The 14,167-nt window shown below is 37.1% G+C and overlaps 1 protein-coding gene across 1 annotated transcript in view; it reads left to right on the plus strand.

Moving 5' to 3' along the window:
• Positions 1-12,200, plus strand: part of LOC122805823 (vomeronasal type-2 receptor 26-like) — a 129,470-nt gene extending 117,270 nt beyond the window's left edge. Inside the window, exon 3 of the mRNA XM_044076083.1 lies at positions 10,889-12,200. Coding sequence (XP_043932018.1) covers positions 10,889-11,799 — 911 coding nt within the window. The 3' untranslated portion in view covers positions 11,800-12,200. The remainder of the gene's footprint in view (positions 1-10,888) is intronic.
• The last annotated feature ends 1,967 nt before the right edge of the window (positions 12,201-14,167 follow it).

Here is a 14,167-nt window from a genome sequence, read left to right on the forward strand (position 1 = left end):
AGCAAGACTTCTCTGGAGACTTGGTTAAAAAGGATCAGATTTGTCCTGCTGCTTAAGGAATGCAAACAACCGAAACTGTGATTTAGACTGGTAAAGCCAACAGTGTTTAAAATCCTCTTCCCACAGGGTACAAAGACTTTACTTGACTCAGCACAGGCCAGCGAGGAGTTAGAAACCTATAGAGGTCTGTATGGAAAGAGACAAGATAAACAAACCAGAGCAGAAGAAGCAGGAAAAGTGGGAAAGACAGTGCAGTGGAACACTGACCATTAAAACCTTTCCCAGTTTTTAGACAGAAAATAATAAATAGACAGAGGGCGAAAGGCAGGTGATATATCTGAGAGAAAGTCTAAGGCAAGATAAAGAAGAATGCCTTAGTGCATCAGAGGAAGGATCTATGGGCAAACAAACTTAACTTTGATAACAATAAAGAGCCACGAGGAGAACCAAAAGGGTCCTAACAAAATGCATAAACTTATATGCAACAGAGATGTAATAAACAAAATATTTTTGTTTTGAGGGACAATAGTCTAAGTAAATGTTGTAATAATTTATGATGCGTAAAGTAGGTGTTAACAGTAATAGGAGGAGACTGGAATAATATAACAGATAGTCAAGACATAACGGGGGACCTAGGAAAAAAATATCCTTCCAGAAGGGAAATGCTTTCACCAAATCTGTAAGAGCTATGAGTTAGTAGATACAGGGTTACTTTCAAGGGCAGAAAAAGCATACACTTGTCAGGCAGGAAGACAAGGAAACCTATCTAGATCAGATAGATTGTTTTGTAACAGCAAAACATGCATATTCAGTGAAACAAACTGGTGACTCACCTGAGGTTAATATCAGGGCATTCCTTAGTGCAAATAAAACTACATTACCCATCATACAATACTATGGAAAGGCTCTGCAGGGTGCAGGCACACTGGTGGAGGAAATGAAACAGCAGGCAGCATTTAGCAAATATTCTTCACCAGTGGGGAAGATTTAAATCAATAAAAAAGATTTCACTGGCTGAATGGGGCCAAAACAAAACTTCACTTAGACATATATTGCAGGGATATGAAGAGGAGATTTGGGAGGATAGGAGAGATGTACAGAAGCAGAGATTAGAAAGCATAAAGGGACTGCAGAGTGATGGTATAAAAATTACACTTTATGGGGATACAGAGTTAACATAAATGACTAGAAAATGGGAACAACATGGAGTAAGACATTATGAAACAGTTAGTAGTTCTGAACTGAGATAAATTTGTAACATACCAGGTTACCAAAAAGTACTAACACAGAAATATAGGCAACAGCAAGTGGAGAGGTGTATAACCAAACTCAGGGACATGAATACAGGTCAAGTGATAAGGGACCCAGAACACATTGTAAAAAAACATACTGAGACTGTTATATGAAGCTCTATATGAGATCAAATGTTGAGGAAGCTTGCTACACATGCTTAGAGAGGTACTTAAGGGAGACAGATATGCCATCCACACAAGCAGAAAGAGATTGCATAAATCGACAATATCAGTGCAGGAAATATCAGACCAGCTAAAGAAACAGGCAAATGGTAAATCACCAGGATAAGATGGAATCCAAGTATTAACATGGAAGGAAATTTGGGAAATCTTTACTGCAAATCTAGGTAAGTTTATTTAATAAACTCCTCCCACTTCAAAGCTCAACCAGTCTCAGTCTATGATGTGTGCACACATTGACTATTTGCAGTCCCTCCCATATTTCATTCAATTTTCCATCCACTATTCAGTTCTCCCTTCTGTCCTATATATCATAACATACTCCTAGCCATCTTACTCACAAACACCTCAGCACCACGTTGCTTTCCAATTCAGTACCTCACCCCTCTTTTTCCATCCCTTCCACTATCCCTAAACTTGTCAAAATGTTGTTCTAAAAGTAATCACTTTCCATGCTGACTCTCTCACTTCTGCTCATCACCCACTTAACATCTTTACCTTCGCACTTCCATAAAACCAGTCACCATCATCCTAGTTGTACTATCCAACATGCTACAGCATACTCAGCCCTTAACTCACCCAAGATAATATTCACCTTATATGCTTCTAACACCACAAACTTTTTTCAAACACAAACTTCACTTATAAAACCCCATAGTACAGATACTAAAATTAAAAATTAAAATTAAATGCTTATCCTACAACAACCATATCTTTTCAAAAATAAAACTCAGTGGAAACATCCATACAAACTTGAAACAGCTACATCCCTATCTACCTTTAACTCTACAATCTCCACAAACACCCCTCTAATACAATACAACTCTACTTGCTCTTGCCTTAACATTACACATACAAACATTAGAAGCATCTACAACAAGATACTACAGTTCCATGCCTGACTTGACCTAAATGCTCCAGACATAGTAGTACTAACTGAAACCTGGTTGAAAAAAGAAACAAAAAGATAATGAAATTTTACCCGACTATAATTTACTAAGAGCAGACAGACAAAATAAAAGGTCCAGTGGAGTCGCAATACTACACAAAAATTCTCTGCGGCTTACCCCTTCACCACTAAATCCTCCACAATTTGACAAGGGAGAAATTCTCATATCTCCCCTCGAACTCAACCAAAACACGACATTATCTACCACAGGTACTTATTTGCCACCTGGTAATAATCGCTCTACTGCAGAAGACTTCTGCTGGGTTGTCTCCAACATCTCCCAAGAAAAACAATTACTTGTCGATTTTAATATTGACTGGCTCACTGTCTCCTCCTGCTCACCTAGCCAATCAATGTCTATGATCTCCAGAGCTAATCACCGCTCTCACCCATTACTGTAAAAACAACACTAAGGGAACATTAATTGACTGTATTCTTACCTCTATGACTCATAAAAATCTTACCTGAGGTTCCCTTCCAGATACCCTAAGTGATCACTCACTACCTACATAACAAGAAAACAAATTAATATTCAAAAGGAGCCACATTTCATAATAGTATGTAACCTCACACATTTCAACAAAATTCCTTTATCTCCTAAAAATATATAACTGGAATGCTCTAAAATACATTTCACTAGATGGTGTAGTGGCTCTTTTTAATTTCATTTTTTGGAATGTCCTAAATGTACTTGCTCCACTCAGAGAAAAGAGGGTTAGGGCCAAAACTGCTCCCTGCTTGTCTCAAAATGCAAAACATCTTATAGGACTTAAAGATAGAGCCTGGAATACATGGCCAGCCAATAAACACTAGCAAGTTTCCAAAAATACAGAGAACTTAGAAACCAAACTAAAACTCAAATTAAGTCGATTAAAAAAAAGCATACTACATTGGCCTGCAGTATACAAACTACAAAAATCTCAAAATATCCTGGTCCTTTTCAACCACCTGTTCAATCCCAGCCACACTACTCAACCATTTTCTACACTTAACACTATCAACAACTCTACCAACTCTGCTGATGCTTTCAGCTTTCATTTCATTCAGTCAGTCTCATCACTACTCCAAGCTTCCCCTAATACCAACAACCAGACAACAGCACCACCAGCCATTGCTATTCATAGCCTCTCTTTCCAACCAGTCCCCACAACTTACATAAAAAACTATTACCAACCAGCTTAGCACCCAACAACCTACCTGGTGAATACCTTAAGATGGCTGCAGAAGCAATAGACTACCCTAACTCAATTCTAATAACTCTCTCCATCACTGAAACATATGTCCGTACACATTGGAAAAATAAATCCACATTCTTCCCCTCCACAAAGGAGGACATTCAACAGAGCTCCCAAACTACAGGCACAGTGCCATCCTCTTCCCCCTATCTAAAATACAAAAAAAATCCAGTCAACGTCTTACACTACCTCACATTAAATAACTTCCTCACTTCATCTCAGAATGGCTTCTATGCCCACCACCATACCTCTACCACTTTACTTAGCTTCACCAGTACAATAAACACAAATAGGAATCATAGAAACCTAGTGTCTGTCCTCTTCATTGATTTATCCAATGGCCTTTGACACAGTCACTCACTCTATTCTTCTCCACAAACTTCATAACCTAGGACTCAACACCACTTCTATTAATAGGATTCCATAGCTACCTCCAATAAAATAGAGCTCAGGCTGCCAAATGGCAAAAAGTCATCTCATCCTTACTCCCTGTCTCAGTCGGTGTACCCCAAGGATCAATCTTGAGACCTATTCTCTTTAACGTCTTCCTCAATGACCTACATAAAGCCTGCAAAACTGCATCCATAATATACAGATGATGCCACAGTTATCTGTATTGCAAAAAACATCAACAGACTACAAGAACTTACCCAGATGTCCTCTACTCTAGTGAAACTTGGATTTCATAAACCCAAGTAAATCCAAACTAATCCTATTTACTCCTAAATGGCTTACAATCAGCTAAACCTCCATGTCAATTACTTCATCCAATAAAACAAAAACTGAACTTGTCACATATACTAAATTGCTAGACATCTGTGTAGATGAGAACCTAACATTTGACACACACATGCAAAATATAGTGAAATAATTGCACCAAGAACTACATTCTCTCCATAGAGACAAACCCTTCCTGTCAGACACTGTAAGAAAACACATCACCTCTTCTCGCCAACTGCATCGTATTCTGTACCCTTCTTTAACAACATCCAAGTGACCTTGCTAACAAACTTGAGCAATGCTACTATAAAATAGCACAATTCACTGCTAACCTTCCAAATACAACCCACCACTGTGCTGCCCAAAGGGAATTACAGTGGCTGGAATTTCCACATTATTTAACCTACTCAACTTCCACAAATCCAAAGCATTATGTATAAACCTAACAAGTGTCCATGCATTTCCAACATCATGCAAATATATAACCCTTCCAGGCTAGTACATTCATCAGACAAATACCTATCATATGTATCCAAACACAATAATTCTGCTGACAAATCATTACTTTCCCACCACCTCTCTAAATCCTGGAACTCCATCCTAGTAGCTGTGCAACAAGGATACACTCTAAAAAGATTTAAAACTCAACTAAATATCCTACCTACTCAGTTATAAGCTCAGTAGATGTAATGCTGCTGGATAATCTTCAAACCCTTACCATCATCACTGGCCATAATATAGCTACGTCTTCACAATCTCTAAATATCTATCATCTATCCCTCTCTACTACTATCTCTGTCTCACTTTTACCTGGATTTCATCAATACTCCTTCATAATTTGTAGCCATTCTCATTCTATAATTACTTCACTGTCTCCTACACAATATCTAGTTACACCTGATTCCATTCGAAAATAACTATAGAGTCTTGTTTCATTTTAGCTAATATTTTACTGAATTCTTGTTTTAACTGTCATGTTTTTATTAACTGTCATATCATTACCGTTCTATTTATGTTCATTAACTATTCTATGTATGTACATTTACTACTCCATGTATGTAAACATTATTTTTTGATTAACTGTCATATCATTACAAGTCTGTGTGTGAATTTATTATATAAATCTTGACTTCTACACATTGTGTAAAATGGAACATTTCTTCTTGGGCATCCTCTGAAAAGGAAACTTGTGCAGAGATTGACTTTCCAGGTAAAAAAAATCAATCAATAAATAAATACAATATTAGGGACAAGACTAGTACCTAATTCCTGGAAGGAGGCAATTATTTTGGTGATTTCTAAAGAAGTGACAGATCCACTCTCCCCAAAATCATATAAACTGGTTTCAGTCTTAAATCACAACTTTAAGCTATTTATATCCATTCTTGACAATAGATTGGCATTAATATTGCCAAGAATAATAAATCAAGACCAACGTAGGGTTGTTAAAAAGACAGATATTTGATAACATAATGCTGGTAGATATGATTTAAAGGAAAGCAGAAGAATGAAAAAGGAACCATTGGTAATAGTAGGTCTGGGCACAGCAAAAGCATTTGATAGGATAAACTGCAGATTTTTATGGGCAGTCATAGAAAAGATCCGCTTCCCTATTGTAATAATACAACTGTGCCAGAATATTTACAGGCACTCTCGAGTGAGAGTTACAATTAATAGCAGGACATCAAAAGAATTTCCCATACAACAAGGGACTAGCAGGGGTGTCTATCTTACCAAGGCCATTTGTATTGCACATAAATGTCCTGGGCACCAAAATCAGACCATTAACGTTACAGGATTGGCAGGAATGAGGAAAATAGAACAAGTTAGCATTATTTACAATGTTATAATATTTCTAACTAATCCAGATAGAGACCTGACAATCTTATTTAATATACTTTATCAGTTTGCAGAGATGGCAGGGTTAAAAATAATTCAAAATAAAACAAAAGTATTAACCATAAACTACAAGCCATCATTTCAAATGGCTCAGAAATACCACTATGGAGACATTATAAAATGAAATATTTGGGGATTTGGCTGCCAAAGAGTTCCCTGGATTCCCCTATAGAAACATGGAACAAGTTAATAACTAAGATTAGGAGAATGGTAAAAAACATACTTGTACAATATGTATGGGAGCATAAGAGGCGTAAAGTAGGGTGGGAATTGTTAATGGGCTCTCAGGAGGAAGGACTAGCTAACCTGGAAGTATATTTTCTAGCAATGCGGGTTAGACTAATGTACTGCCTGCAGTATGGTAATTATGGGAGAAACTGGAAGGAACTGATATTAAAAACAGTAAGTAGGAGATGTAATAGGCAACTGAAAGGGAATTCCACCAAGGATAATTATCTTGCAATACTGGGTAAACATCTAAAAGCAGCACTGAAGGTCAAGTGTGAGAAATGGTGGAACTTTGAGCTGTTGCCCATTGGTATGGGTAACCTTAATACCAACCTAGAAATAGATTAATTACAGGCTGTTATCTGACAGGAAGTACAACAGTGTTATGGGAAACTAAGGAGCAGTGGATGGGAGATAAACTGGCAAGAAATAAGACATCTACAATACTGCCCAGAAGCATTGGTTAAATGTATAGTAGTGCTGAAACTGTGGGAGCAATGAAAGAGGGAATAGTTAGCAGGAAATACAGGGCATTAAGAGAAAGTAAATCAGAGACATATCATACAAAACTTATAGGAAACTGGAAAAAGATACCAGGTGAGGCCAATTTAGAGGCTTGCTGGACAGAAATTTGCTCCATTTAAAAAAGTAACAAAGTCAAGGAAGTTTCAGATATTTCTCTGAAAATGTTTATATAAATATTCTTATACACCAACAAATAAATAAATAAAATGCACCCAAATTCATGCCGAAGATGTTGGAGAAGCAGAGGTGAGGAAGAGGGATCTTGGAGTCATATGTTTTGGGATGCAAACATTGAAAAGTAAGAGAGATCTAGTAAACTTGGCAAAACAAATAATAGGGATAGAGTAAGGAGAAAGTGAAGAGAATTATTTAATAGGCCAACCAACAATAAGAATGGAAAGCACAATTAGATGTGATCTGCTGGCATCGGTGTAGATAATATCTAAAAAAATGATAACAGGCATTGGAAAAGACAAGATGAGCCTTCTTTGGGGGAGATACATCAGTTAATGAGTAAACTTAAAAGAGCTGAAGAAGGGGTCAACAAGGGAGATTAAGTCAATACCACAAAAAGAAATGTCAAATATGGGATGAAATAATTAGAAATGAGCAGGTAAGGGAAACTGTAAGCTACAATGCACAAGAAGGGACTTAAGCTGTATGAGTTAACATATCTGATCTAGATGAAAGAAAAGAAATATGTACACAGTTGTTTTAGAGAAGAGATAAACACTTTTGTATTTTCAAGATACTTGGTTTTGCTCCTGATAAGAGAGATATAAGAACTGGCAATGCAGAATGTGTAAAGAATGAGCCAATTTAAATAAAGAGACATTATAATGGAAAGATGTAACTTCTGGAACTGGATTATGGCCTATGTGTTAAGAATGTACAAGCAATAAACAATAATCGAAAAATGATTAATCACTAGAAGAATGTTGTGCATCATGCATGAGGATTGCACAGTGTTTGTTTAAAGTTAAATGGTTAATAAAGCATTAAATTAAAAAAATGCTGTGCTCTTATCAACCGAGATATATAACATGGCCGTCATTTTTCCTGCCAGCTAAATACCTTATTTTGAAATACCCTACCCAATAAATGAATGAGCAGTACAAAAAGCAATGTTCAGCATATTTGGGCATCAAAAGGGCATCATTCTTTTGGAGGTGGTTACAGCACCTCACTGTTTGTCATGGTTAACAATGACAAGAAATATACTGCTGCATGTTTGCAGGGTTGGTATGTCATTAGTTGTGGGTTACTTAGTGGTTGTGATTCATATGTCACCTCATCTCACATTTGTCTTAGAAATTAGAATCAAACACAATTTACCAAGAAGTGATATTATCTATGCAAGGAACATATTGTATAGGGATGTACTGCACAGGTTCTGATCCAAAACAAAACAAAGAGTTTAGTGTAAAGTATGGAGAGGTAATGTACATAACTTGTGCTGTTACCTGTCCCCATCAACTGACATTTGCTGTACAGTAGAACCTCCATAGTTGATCACCTCCCTACATAGACCACCTCCTTAAGTTGAACTAATTTTCATAGACCAGACATACACCACATGTACTCAATGGAAGACCAACCTCTATATTGACCACCTCTGTAAGTTGTATCTTGACCACTTGGACTGTGACACACAATATTAATTTACCCTCTATAACTTGACCAGTTGAGTCCACTCTACACCAAGGGGTAGAAGGTGTGGGCTTTGCCCCTTAGTTGTATTATTTTTTCATTAGTATAAGTTCTTTTTTCATGTTTTATTATTACCACGTGTTGGATTAGGCCTACTGTCCTATTGTTTATCACATGTTGCTGAAGATTTTTTCAACATGAAGGACCAGTCTGAATCGTAGGTACATCCTACAATTACTGAAAAATTTTACAGTTAATCGAGACATGAAGGCCCAAAAGAAAGAAGAGCTGACAGTAAAGGAAAAGGTTGATCTTCTACATTTTCTGGAAAGCAGCAGCCAAAGAAAGACGGCGGAACATTTTGGTGTTAACAAGACCACAGTTAGCAAAATCCAAAAATGTAAACATGAGTACTTGGAGAGATATGGTAAGAAAAGCGGAGACCTGCAGTGAAAAAGAAGGGAAACTTCCCTTGATGAAGTTAATAAAGCCACATTAAGCTGGTTCAAACAAATGAGGGCAGATAATGTCCAAATGTCCAGGCCGATGATCCAAGAAGTTGCTAAAAAATTTGCACAGGAATTTGGAGTGGCAGATTTCCAAACATCAAGTGGTTGCCTCAAGAAATTTAAACTGCAACACAAGATCTCCCAGAAAGTCTTGTGTGGTGAATCCAATGAAGTTCCAGTAGAAGTTGTGGAACAGTTCATCAAAAAGTTCCCGGACTTTGCCAGAGGTTTAAAAGATGATGACAGCTTTAATGCTAACGAGTGTAGACTTTTTTTCAGGGCAATGCCTGACAGGAGCTTCGTCATGAAGGGTGACAAATGTAAGAGCAGAAAACTTTCCAAAGAACATTTCACAGTTCTGCTTTGCACTAGCTCAGCCAGAGAGAAACAAAAGCCCTTGGTGATTGGTAAATCGGCAAAGCCATGCGCATTCAAGAACCTGAAGCCCAAAGACCTCCCGTCACTTGGAAATCAAACAAATGTGCATGGATGACAGGTGCCATATTTGAGGAGTGGGTAAGGGTTATTGACTGAGAAAAGAAGAAGAAATGGTGTGTTCTGTTGACAGGAGACAACTGTCCTGGCCACCTGCAAGTGAATCATCTCACAAACATGATACTGAAATTTCTGCCTCCAAACACAACCTCAGAAATCCAACCTCTTGACCAAGGCATTAACAAAACATTTAAAATGCACTACCAAGCCCAGCTCCTGCAGTGGGTCATTACTAAAACACAAATCTGTGGTCCGCCTGTGGAAACAACTTCATCCACTGGATCAGTTAATGCTCTGGATGATGTCCTCTGAATCAGTTTTGCTTGAAATAAAGTTCAGCCAGAAATGATACAAAAGTGTTTCAAGAAAGCTGAATTTGTCGCAACCCAAGAGCATGATGTTTTGGCCGCATCAGACAGTCCGTCAACCATGGCAGAATTTGAAGAAGTAGATTTTGAAGGTTTTGTTGCAATGAATGAGGAGGCAACCTGTAATGAACCTGACCCAGAAGCAATTTTCCAAGCGATATTGACCAAAGTACAGACTAGTGTAAAAGTGTATGAAGCAGCTGATGAAGTGGAAGTAGCAAGTGAGGATGACACAGAAATTGCAGAGACTCCAAAAGAAGAGGATGTCAGGCATCTGATAATGCAGCTGAAGTAATTTACTGTGGAAAAATGCCCAGGTATGATGAGTGGTGTAACCAGTGATGAGAGTGCTTTCTCCACTTACCTTTGTAATAAGAATAAGAAACAGACCAAGATTGACTCTTTTTTCAGAAAGAATGATTAAACCATGAGAAAACAGTAAATGTATTGATTTTGTATGATACTGTATGTATGATTTTACTGTGTTTTGATTATGTATCATTTTGTAAGATATTCTCTAATAAAAGCTGTACAAGAAAGTAAAGTGCATGTACATATCAGTAGAGTAGGCCTAGTTCCTTGTGTTGGCCACCTCCGTATGTTGACCAGTTTGCTACAGTCCCTTGGGTGGTCAACCTACAGAGGCTCTACTGTATTTCTTTTTACTCTGTGGTCTAAAACAGTCTTCTCAAAGCACTACCTATCATATTGCAGGCACACAGGCCAATAGTCCTTTCCAAGATTATATAGATAGTGAGATAATATGATGATTAGTATAACTGTTATAATTATTATAAAATCAACTAACCCTGGTGCACTTCTCTTTATTTTTCCCAAGATGCTGTGAGTTGCCTGAAGTGTGCAGAGGATTTCTGGTCCAATGACAAACGAAATATGTGCATCCCAAAAGTTTTTGACTACCTGTCCTATGAAGATCCTATTGGAGCCACATTAGCTTTTTGCTCTTTTAGCCTAGGTATGCTGACAGTTTCCATTCTCTGCATTTTTATTAAGTTCAAGGACACTCCCATAGTCAAGGCTAATAACTGTGAACTCAGTTACTTCCTGTTGTTGGCTCTTACACTCTGCTTCCTTTGTTCTTTGATCTTCATTGGTCGTCCCATGAAACTGAACTGCATGTTTCGTCAAGTAGTATTTAGTCTGACATTTTCCCTGTGTGTGTCTTGCATTCTAGCCAAAACTGTCACTGTGGTGATTGCCTTTAGTGCCACAAAGCCGGGCAGTAGGCTGAGAAGCTGGGTAGGACCAAGGGTATCCATTTCTGTTGTCATCATTGGGTCACTAGTTCAGGTGATCATATGTTTCGTCTGGTTGTCTGTTTTGGCTCAATTCTCAGAACTCAACAAGAGCTCAGAAGATGGAAAGATAATCATTGAGTGCAATGAAGGGCCAGCATTAGCCTTTTGGAGCATGCTGGGATACCTTGGCTTCCTAGCTGTTGTCTCATTTGTGGTTGCCTTTATAGCCAGGAACATACCTGGTAGCTTTAATGAGACCAAGTACATTACCTTTAGCATGCTTGTGTTTGTCAGTGTGTGGCTGTCATTTATACCTGCATACCTGAGCACCAGAGGAAAGTACATGGTGGCTGTGGAAATTTTTGCCATCTTAGCTTCTAGTGCTGGAATGTTGGGCTGTATATTCTTACCCAAGTGCTACATCATAATACTGAGACCAGAGCTAAATACCAGAGGATATATGGTAGGGAAAGGTGACACTAAACTATAGCAAATGATGGTTGATATGTAACTTTTGATTTTAAACTGCTTGTTAATTGGCCCTAACCTTAAAACTACACTGGTGTATAGAAAGAGTTCAATGAAAGTTAATTTTGAAATTGCTCTGAAAATACTGTCATAAAGTCATTCTGTGCAAATGGGAATACTGTGATCCTGGGTAGTTTCTGAAATATAATGTCTTAACCAGAATGGATGTTCTAGATGATGTCGTACCTAACCTGCTAAGTAAGAAGGACCATGCTACTTGTACTACTAGTCAGAGCTGAATGAAAATGTTCCTGATCAGCTACATATCTTCATGGCATTCAGAACACAAGTTTTAATAACCATGTAGCAAAAAGAACCTGTTATCTGAAAGTGGCTTTTTACCACACGTAATAAAATAAACTTTTGCTCTCAGACAAATACAAAACTTGCCTTTTTTTTTCTTCAGTTTGCAAACGTGTATGATTTATATGATTTATTTATTTAAAGTGACTGTTTTTCTTTGATGGGCATGCCCCCCCCCACCCACCTCCCCACACACACACACACACACACACACACACAAACACACACACACACACACACACACACACACACACACACACACACACACACACACACACAAATGCAGATACATGCTAGATTAAATAACTAATTCCAAGCCCAATAAAACCCAGAAATAAAACAATCTTCCCTCACAGTAATCTCAGAAGGAAATGGCTATTTTTATCACTGAAAAAAATATTTCCCCATGTGCTAAGTAAATAAACGCCCTCTAATGGTTTATATACATTATTCCTTCTAACAGAGAATGGTTCATTTTTCTCCACTTTCACGTATTTCCTTGTTCCCAAGACAGAGTGATTTGTTTTGATCCTTTTTCAATCAACAGCTCCTTTGCATGCATGATTGCTTGTTTGCCTCAATTTTCTATCAGTTGTGATTACTGTGTTCCACCACCATAATTGATAAAAGCTGCATTGCTAGTGACCTAATTTTTTTAAAGAAATTCATGAAAAAAATAAAAGAAAACCATGGGGTGAATCTCACCACAACACTGTAAAGCCACTACACCTATGTAAAGTAGTACATTTTACATTTTGTGTAGGAAGGTTCGGTGACTTTTTCACTGGGCAGCAGTTACTTGTTGGGCATGGTGGTAAATCCAGGTTATCTATGTTTCACAGATGTGGTATTGATGGAGGTGGTTTTGAGAATTAACTTCAAAAATTGCAGTACTGGTGCAAACTAGGGTGAATGAATAACACATCTAAATATTGTTTCTGTTTTTAATGACAGCAGAGCTTCAACATTTTTTTTTCTTTTTTGTTAACCTTTTGTATTAAAATTTTCAGCATATAATAAAAACAAACAAAAATACCACAAAATATATCTGGTTCTCACAACTTACACTAGTAAACTAAGAACCAAATAAACAGATTAAACAAATTGCACAGTCTTAAAACAGAAAGTAGCACATTCCTCGGGGACAGTTTTGGGATATAATATACAAATCTTAGTCCAAATTAGGGTAGGTTAATGTCAACTTCTCTGTGATGCTTTCCATTCAGTGAATTTTTTAAACCAAAAACTGGCTGAATCCCAAGTAAACCAGCATAACCAAACCAAAACTAAACCAAAAACACTGGCAGCCCAAAAAAACAGAGAAAACAGCTTTAACATAAAATTTTTTTTCAATGCTTTCATCAAAAAGACTTCTGCAGAAAGACAATTACATCTCATAAACCTTCCCGTATAAGGCAGTATTCAATTAAACACTAAGAATAATTAACTAATGAAAACCTAATATCTAATACTATACTTGTTTAAAACAATATAAAATGTTATAATTGTTAAATATGTTATAATTGTTAAATATGTTATAAATATTAAATAGTCAGTTTCCTTTGGAATGAAAAAAAAACATTTAGCATTAATAACATAATTTAAGCCAGGGGGACTATCAGATGCGAGTTTAATTTGCCACTCAGTCTCCTTTCTCTCAACACTATTTTTATGGTTGCCACCTCTCAAGTCTTGTCTGACATGATCTAAAATAGTAAAAGTAAATTTTCTGTAAGAAGTACATATAGCAGAAAGCCTATATAAAGCATTAGTTTCATACTTTACTTTCAGTGCATAATAATGCTCTTTAATTCTCTTATTGAGGCTTCTAATAGTCACACCTACATAAAATGCAGGACAACCAGAACACAAAGCTATATAAACTATATTAGTTCTACTACAAGAAAATCTAGCTGGAATACAATAATATAAGTTACAGGATCTAACGTAAGGTATGCCTCTTCATGAATGTACCTACAAACACTGCAACTATTACACTTAAAAGTGCCTTTAGACTTAGATGTGAT

The sequence above is a fragment of the Protopterus annectens genome, chromosome 7.part0 (genome assembly GCF_019279795.1).
Source record: "Protopterus annectens isolate FY-2018-M chromosome 7.part0, PAN1.0, whole genome shotgun sequence".
NCBI lineage: Eukaryota > Metazoa > Chordata > Ceratodontiformes > Protopteridae > Protopterus > Protopterus annectens.